Source organism: Chenopodium album, chromosome 6 (genome assembly GCF_948465745.1).
Source record: "Chenopodium album chromosome 6, dcCheAlbu1.1, whole genome shotgun sequence".
NCBI lineage: Eukaryota > Viridiplantae > Streptophyta > Magnoliopsida > Caryophyllales > Amaranthaceae > Chenopodium > Chenopodium album.
In genome coordinates, this window is record NC_137839.1 from 9,285,723 (window position 1) to 9,295,049 (window position 9,327).

At 33.4% G+C, this 9,327-nt stretch overlaps 2 protein-coding genes across 2 annotated transcripts; one reads left to right on the top strand and one right to left on the bottom strand.

Moving 5' to 3' along the window:
* Positions 1-256: 256 nt before the first annotated feature.
* Positions 257-3,290, bottom strand: LOC145635820 (vacuolar protein sorting-associated protein 2 homolog 1). The gene is made up of 5 exons (XM_081687182.1): positions 3,019-3,290; positions 2,389-2,519; positions 1,189-1,293; positions 751-1,011; positions 257-656 (listed from the first exon to the last, which is right to left on the bottom strand). Exons 1-5 carry the CDS (start codon positions 3,053-3,055, stop codon positions 513-515), a joined length of 678 nt encoding a protein of 225 aa, XP_081543308.1. The 5' UTR covers positions 3,056-3,290; the 3' UTR covers positions 257-512.
* A 3,606-nt stretch (positions 3,291-6,896) lies between these two features.
* Positions 6,897-7,562, top strand: LOC145636641 (uncharacterized). Its single transcript, XM_081688206.1, has one exon. It carries the CDS (start codon positions 6,897-6,899, stop codon positions 7,560-7,562), a length of 666 nt encoding a protein of 221 aa, XP_081544332.1.
* Positions 7,563-9,327: the final 1,765 nt, after the last annotated feature.

Consider the following 9,327-nt stretch of genomic DNA (forward strand, 5'->3'; position numbering starts at 1 on the left):
CTAGCCATAGAGTGATAATACAGCTATTTGCTAGCTTTAAAACAATTGTGAGAAAGTAACAAGATCAACATCATGAAGCAAAAAAAGTCCAAAGACCAGATGTATGCAAGAACAACTCTTCAAGTTATCAGTATTAGCTAAATAAAATTAATGCAGTACACAGAAAATCAATAAATAAAAAGAAACTTTTTTAAAAGAAATAAAAAAAAAAATACACATACCATAGTCAGGGGGGAATCACTGAACATGGAAAAAGTGGGCAAAATAATGTACTGTATATAAATTCATATGTACTCTGTTGAGTGGTAATAACTTGATAACACCATCTATTTTACCTCACCAAGCAAATGCAACTTCATTAGGAAGCAAATCAATCTAAAAGTTTATTATATACACAAACAAAATAAAGTCAGCTGGCAATGCATCAAACATTAAGCTGAAACTTTTGCTCAAAATAGACATCATATATTGAACTCTCTTGTTTAAAGCATGGACTAATGTGACATATGAGACTACATTCTTCTCAAGTTATCCAACCTTGCTTGCAAGTCATCATCAATCCCACCATCATCATTACCAGTAGCCGTTGCTTCAGCCTGGGCAACCTTGCCCTTAGCTGCAGGTGCAGCCACTGCACCTGATGGTGCGTTCACAAGCTGCAAACAAAACATCATCAGAAAAACGTATTGAATTTATTGGCGAGGTAACTTCATCAGAGAGAAGAAATTGCCAAAGTACTGAGTAAAATACCTCTTGGTTGACATCGATACCAATTTCATCAAGCACTTGGTTAACAAGCTCGTCTGTTTCATCTTCCTCTTCATCTCCCTCCAAAGCGTCGTCAATAGCATCTCCCATGACTTCGCTGGTGAGCTCCATTCTCTCGTTTTGCCTCTCAAACTCTTGCATTATTTTCTGGAGTGAAGGAAGGTTCATCTGCCTATTCATTTGGCCCATGGCCTTTGTAACTCCTTTCATTGCTTCTCCCATGGCTTGTGTTGATTTCAATGTCTGCTTGTACAAGGAAAATGATTATTAATAACAGTGTAACAAGAAGCAAATCTATATGAACACTAAAGTAAGACACTGGTGCCCAGTCACCAAATAGATTAAACGCTATCATGGCATGGAATGGCATGCTGCTGAATAAGAAAATAAATACTGTACTGAATGAGAATTTTGACATGCCTGAATCCTCAAGGAAACACCCTGAAGTTGTGATTTAAGCTTGTAGAACTTCTCAACCTGATGTCTTGTTCTAATCAGATCTTTTGCCATGATTCTGACAGCTCCCTGGCAACAAAAGAATTCATAGAATCAAACATCAAAATTTGATAAATAAAGTGCACACAAGACTCCTTCAATTAATAAATAAAAAGCCAAGAACATTCCAAAATTCAGCACTATACAGCTTCACATGGTGAAATAAATGAAGCTTCTCCATAAAATTAGCTTATTTTCAGATGGTGAAAGATGATCACTATCAACATCACCCTATTGCATCTTAGAGCTCCAACATACGGCATAGTAAGTGGAGTCAGTACACGCAAGCCTTAACAGTACAATTATAGACAGTTTTTACTCCATAATTTTTTTATTTTTTTAGCATGTTATAAATATCAACTATGTTATACTAGGTTTGGATAACAATAGTAAAGAGAGAAAGGAACAGGAAGGAGAAAGCGGGAAGAGAAAGGGAAGTGGAAGGAGGAAAAGAGTGACCTTCCATCTTTCCTTCCAAATCTCACCAACAATGAAGGGATTTGGTTTATAATAAGAGGAGGAAATTTTCTTTTCCATCATTTACCCCATGGCATCCAAGTAAGGGAGAAGTTAATCTTCACTTTCCCTAAAAATCTCCCTATTTATGTATGGTGTAAGACTTTGATAGAAGTGTTAGGCATGGCCACACAGGTATCGGGGTATACATCCAAATGCCACGCAACCTTTTTTATGTTTTTTGTTTTTTGGCTACTTTTGCCCCTAAATGAAGTGTTAAAATCTTCAAGAGCCATTCTAATGTCAATGACTAAGGATCGAGTAACCGACATGTGTAGTTTGGTAGCTGAGGTGCAATAAAGAGTCGAACAACATAGTAATCACTACCATGTACCATCATCACCTCTATGCTTCAAAAGAGCAGACTCATATATAAAGGAAACAAACCAATGTAATGATTCTAAATAAGATGACTCTGCACGGTTTCACAATTCAATAAGAGGAACATACAGCTTATTGCCCTATCTCAATTCAACCCATCAAAACCTTAAGTTTGACATTAGTAAATGTTTCATGTTTAAACTAGTTTTTCTAGTTAACATTCAAGTAGAACGATCAATGCCACGAAAACAAGCTAACAAGAACGTAAAATGAATAAAATTGTCAAACCATTTGTCCTTGCTTAGCACTCTTCTTGATTTCGGCAATTAATTTCTTCTCTTGAGTTTGTAAACCCGCTCTCTCCCTTTCGATTTCTCGTATCGACTTATCCAACATCCTCTTATTCTCCCGCAGAAGCTCTATCACACAAAATCACAAACATACTTCAGAAATCTTGCATAACTGATAACCCAATTAATATTAACATCAAGAAAAACAACGTAAATCCATCTCATTAGTTCAAGATCATCAAAATTAAAATTAGGAGCCACTAAACATATTAGTAACAAACAATTGCATTAAAGATGATAACAATGGTTCTATTTCCAAATATGGAGAATCACTTTTAAAAATCAAGCATAATTCGGGAATTACCTAGTTACCTTATATTATAATACTCTAGCAGTATAATAAACCTTAAAACTCAAACAATTTTTTTTTTTTTTTTCTAAAAATAAAACAAAAACCCTAACAATGCAAATCCAAATTATATGAAATTCAACACACTAATCTACAATACAAAATGATAAAAAAAAAAAAATTGAACCGTCAAATAATAGATCAGATCAAAAACCAAAAAAAAGGGAGAATTTACTGTATTACACAAACAATCAAAAAATTAAAAAAAATATGATTAACCTGCAGGAGTTTTGCGTTTTCCGAAGATGAAACTCATATTGATTAAGTAAATTAAATCAGGATTTTCGATCGAATAAATTGCAGAAAAAATTGAATAAAATTGGGGGATTTTAATTGTGTAGAATTAGATTAGATGATGAAATTTGATGATAAAAGAGTTGAAAATAGAAGAGGATAAAAGGAGGGGAAGAGGAAGGAAGGTGCGAAGCCGTTGAAAGGCTAAACAAAAAGCTTGGTTGCTTAACGCGGAGATTATTCCCACTCGGAAAGATCCCCTCTACTACATGACATTATTTCTGGATCCTCTGTGACTGGGTGTAGGGTCATACGGTGCGTTTTATGGTGGGTTGCTGACGTGGTTTTTTTTGTTTTATTTATTTTTTTTTTTTTTACGAAAGTGGATTGTTTTGTCTTGTTTGGCTATTTTTGTGTTTTGTTTAGTCAAGGATTACTAATCTAGTGGATTAGTAGGATCAGTTTAGATTAATTACAATGTCTATTACTCCCTCCGTTTTTAAATAGAGGGAGTGAGGTTGGTGGAAGAATAAAAATTATAAAAAACAAAAATAATGGATAGAATTGGAGGAGAGAGAATATATATTGGGACCACTAGGTGAGATAAATTGAGTAAATATTGTAAAAACTTTCCAAATAAGGAAATGAAACAAGTAGTTAAAAACGGCCGCAAATGGAAAGTGGAGCAAGTATTTAAAAACGGAGGAAGTATTAGAATAATGAATTGATCTAATTACAAGGGCGATTAACGCATATGATATAGTTAGTCAGAGGAATTCTTTCGATTTGGCCTTTATGGTGCAAATTTAGTTGTTACCAAACACTTATGAGTGAAAGTACGCAAAACAAATAAATGTCTTGGTTTTTTTAGTATACTTGTCCAAATAGGCAAATACTATTTATAAGAATTATCTCAAACTTTTTAAGATGTTGGAACTTGGAATTACATGTATAAAGATATTTTTGTTTTGAAACATATATTGAAAACCGTGAAAACTTAAATTGGACAAAAAAATATAGGGCAAATGGGGTATGTTGGGCTACAAATTATCTGAGTCGATCCGATTTACAATTTGTTAGAGCTAAGCTTGATAAGAATTATTCATGTTTGAACTATGGGCCTGTTCTCATACGTTTATTTTCAGTTCAGTTCAGTTCAATTCAGTCCAGTTCAGCTCCTAATTTACTTCTCTTATAAAATATTCAGTTTAGTTTAGTTTCAGTTTAGTTTAGTTTAGTTCAGTTCAGCTGAGTTCGGCTTATGAGAACAAACCCTATATATCTCGAGATTGAACGAGCCTTTAAAAATCTTATTCGAGCTTGCCTCATTAAGAATATGACTTGTTTGAGCTTTGTTCATGAACATAATTGTTTGCATTTCAAGTATAAATTCAAGCTTAAACGGGTTTTAATTGGGCTTAATTTAATAGACGAGCCCTAATTTATCATAGAAAAATGATTTCTTTCAAGTTTTAACGTATTCATTTAAATGAATTTGAACGAGCTGTTCACGAACATTATCAAGTTGAACATGATGTTGTTTGAGCTTTGTTCATCTATTTGACAATCTCAATACTTTTGTTCAAGGTTTTTTGTTAGCTTAACAAACGAGTTTTGATCGAGCGTTGGCCGAACTCGTTCGTGAAGCTTATTTACACCCAAGGAGTATATTAGTTAATTCGGATAAGCTTATTTACACCCAAGGAGTATATTAGTTAATTCGGATTTTATGTATTGTTAGAATCATCAAGTGCTTTGATCTTTTGTAAAAGAGATATCATCAGCCCTCTTCGCTTCATTGATTCCGTGGGAGAGGTAATACACAGATTTTCCATAAAAAGCTGATCATCTTCAGAAATCTTCCCTGAGATTTCAGGTAAGTTGGAGCCATACTCCATTATTGGAGGAGTAGTAAAACCTAAAAGAAGATCATCATCCAATCCGAATCTAGAAAGCTAGAGCCTTGATCATCTTGTTTACTTTGAGAGTCATCTATAGGACTTTTCTCATGAGGTTTAAGAGGAAGAGATGGATTCCCTCCTAGTATATCTCCAATAGACTCATTTGCATAAAGGATAGCATAAGGGTTATTATCAGCCAAAGAAGTAGGATTGACAATTGGGCTAGGAGGTTTACCAATAGTAGGTTTGTTACAAGGAACAATGATGTTTGGATGAAATTGATACTTCTTATCAGGGGGTGCATTAGTTGGATTTTTAAAGCGCTTTATGGGCGTAACCTTGATCCATTTACCACGATCATCATGTGGCAAAGGATTTTCCGATGACTCCGCAACAGGGGAGTTGAGGCTACTAGAGTGAAGACGCTCAACAATAAGATGAAGGTCAGATTGAATACGACGTGGGCAAGCAGCAAGAGAATGAGTAGAAGAACCACATAGTGGACAGACTTCATTCATACCTCCATAGTTAATATGAATTTCAATAGATTTCCCTGGCAAGGAAATCCACAAAGAGCCTGGAAGAGGTCTTTTAGTAGAGATGTTGACACAAACACGAGCAAAATGCACTTTGGTTTGGGAGAGAGTAAAATCATCTAACTTGATGAGATTACCAACAGGCTTCAAGATAGTAGCTAAGTAATCAAAAGACCAGAATTCAAGAGGAAGCAGATAGATACGAACCCATTGATCGATGGCTAAGAATTTGACTATAAAGAATTGGAAACACAAATATTCAGGCTTTCGCTTTTACTGTATCATGCATAAATTATCACAACTAAAAATTGATTTAAAACACTGGAATTTCCATAAGTATGGGAACATTCAAAATAAATTGACTATTAACCAAGAAAAATTACAAAATGTGGAACTACAACTTCAACAATTTCCCGAAAATCATCATATTGAACAACATCTAAATCGTCTAATTAAACAACGTGAAAACCCACTCCTTTTTGCCCAAAAATACTGGGGTAAATATGCCAGGAAAAATTGGTTAACACAAGGTGATCGAAATACAAGATTTTTTCACGAAACAATGACAATAAGAAAAAGAAAAACTCAAATCTTCAGGCTATGTAATGAAGTTGATCAATGGGTTGAGAACCCAACAGATATTTCTCATTTATTTTTTAAGGAATTTTCAAATAGATTCAAGTCAAATCATACTTGCTCTCGTAAAATTTCCATTCCTTGGATACAACCATGTATTACTAGTGAAGACAATCTAACCTTGACACAACCTTTTTCAGATGAAGAAATCAAACAAGTTTTCTTCGATATGTCTCCGTATAAAGCTCCAGGTTCGGATGGATTTGGGCCTAAAATTTTCCAATATTATTGGCCTATTATTAGAATGAATATTTGTAAAGCAATAAAAGATTTTTTTTCATAATGGTATATTATTAAGACAACTTAATTATACGATTGTTACACTAATTCCAAAAACTGACAATCCAAATAAGGCACATCAATTTCGCCCTATTAGTCTTTGTACTACAATTTATAAAGCCATAGCTAAACTCCTAATAAATAGAATTAAACCATTCTTAAAGAAAGTTATAGGATCATATCAAAATGCTTTTACCCCGGAAAGAGCAATCCAAGATAACGTCTTGTTAGTCCAAGAAATCTTAAATATGTTTAATAAATCCAAAAATAAGTCAAGATGGTTAGCCTTAAAATTAGATATTGAAAAAGCCTATGATCGGGTTGAATGAGATTTCCTATGGGCTACTTTAAAAGCTTTTGGATTTAATAAAACTATGATTACATGGATTAGGTCTTGTGTCACTACGGTTTCTTACTTGATTTCTGTAAATAAAAACTCTACAAAATTAATCACTCCCACTCGAGGTCTACGTCAGGGGATCCTTTATCCCCGATTCTCTTTGTTATTTGTATGGAAGTTATTGCTCGAAAATTACTTCATCAATCATTAGATAAATCATCTAGCATTGGTCTCAAAGTTACCCCATCTGCTCCGGTCATCCCTTGTTTACCGTTTGCATATGATAGTTTATTATTTTGTCAGGCCAAATCTAGAGCATGTGCTAATCTTAGGGATAACCTTAATGAATTTTCTTCAATGTTCGGGCAATTGATCAATTTTCATAAATCCTCTATATTCTTTTCAAAGCTAGTAAATAATTCTAGAAAAGTTAATTTAGCAAGTTATTTCAATATGATTCCTAAATCATTCCTTGGCCGTTATTTAGGGGTCCTTTTTAGCTCCTCGTCTTTTACTAAACAGAATTTTCATCACCTTTTAGCAAAAACAGAAAACAAATTGAATAACTGGTCTGTCAACTCAGTTTCTAAGGCAGGTAAAACTGTTTTAATTCAAAGTCATTTGGAAGCTCTTCCTTCTTATGCTATGAATACTGCGCGTCTTCCTAAAACAATCACTGATTCTTTGGATCAAATTAATCGTAATTTTTTTTGGAAACAATCTCCGGATAATAATGGCCTCCCCGTGATTTCTTGGGACAAAAATATGTCAACCCAAAAGTCAAGGAGGATTAGGTTTAAGGAAAACGGAAGCAATCAACTCTGCTCTCCTTGCTAAATTAGGTTGGAAATTAATCTCGGATCATAATAAATTTGTGGGTTCGTACTATTCGGGCTAAATATTTAAAACATAGCTCTTTTTTTTAATGTAAACCCCATGCTAAGGACTCCTGGATTTGGAGAAAAATTTTACAAGTTCACCCTCTTCTTCTTAAGGGGCTGAGATGGAAAGTTGGATCAGGTTCAAATATTCTTTTTTGGCTAGATAATTAGTGTTCTTCTACGAATTTGATTACTTATTAGATTTAAATATGTCTGATATCCAAAAAATAGACCTTACGGTTGATCAATTTATTACTGAAGATCATTTTTGGGATATTGTTGCTCTTTCTTTAGTGGTACCTCCTCACATAGTTCAGACCATTAAAGGTATTCCTTTGTCAGTTAATGATATTTTTGATGAACCTTGTTGGGGTTTGTCTGGTAATGGAGAGTTTACGGTTAAGTCAGTAACCTGGTTAGCTCATAATTACAATTCTCCTGCAAAATGGGAATTTTCTTGGATTTGGAAACTAGATATTGCTCCAAAAATAATAAAGAGATTTATTTGGAAACTACTACTTAATGCTCTTCCAACTAGAAATAATTTGATTTAACGTAATATTAATGTCCCTCATATTTCCCCCTTTTTTAATTCACATGCTGAAACACAGGATCATCTGTTTCTAAATTGTCCATTTATTAGACAGTATTGGGATGCAGATGTCGTTAGTCATTGGTTGTGAACTGACAGGGTAAAGTCGTATCCCCAAATCAAAAATAATTCCTAAGTCCTCTAACTAAAGTAGATAGGGAAGTAGGGTCGATCTCCACAGGGAAACAAGTCTTTTTACTCCTAATTAATTAATATAATCTAAATTATTTAAGTAACCAATATTTATGAATGAGTAAGAAACTAAACTACTAAGGTTGAGAATAGGAAGAAAACAATATATAAAAGGATCTAGGGCATAGGTTCACCAATAAATAATACTCCAGGGTAAAACATAGTAATCAATCATTGACATTGCATAAATAACATGATTAACAGGCTCTCGCAATTTATTAATCAACATAGGTCTAACAGGCTCTCGCAATTTACTAGATCTAAGTTCTTATTGAAAATAGCCTTTAATATCAAATTAACATCTGCTCGATTCATCAATTTAATATTGCTATACTTTTACAAGCCGCAATTGTAAAACATTAAAACAATCCAATAAGAAATCATCATGCAATACCAACAATCAATAATAGTTAATCATCAATGCATCAATTAACCAGATTGTAAAGGGCTCTCGCTACTTATTACAATCACACAATTAATTTATCGGTATTAAATCTCATCTCTCGAATCTTGACTTAACCATTTATAAATTAACTTGCCTATTGAAACTAGACCTAAACATTAATTCTCATCTCTCGATTCTTGAATCAATATTGTCAAACTCATGCATAAAAGATAGGCCTAATCTAGTCACAGAGCATTAAATCAATCAATAGGAAATTAATCTAGCATTGATAATCAACAACAATAATTTACCCCTTCATATTATTATTAGATCCCCATAAACCCTAGAAATTAAACTACTCACACATATTAAAAACTAAACTAATCAAAGTAATAAAATAAATCATGGTGAAAGAAATAAAATAAATAAGATTAAAGGAAGAGAAATCGTTACCAAAATAAATCTGGAATTAATGAAAGAAATAAGAACAAATGTTTAGAGAGAGATTAAGAGAGAGAAAACTAAGTAGAGAGAGAAAGTCTAAGAGAGAAG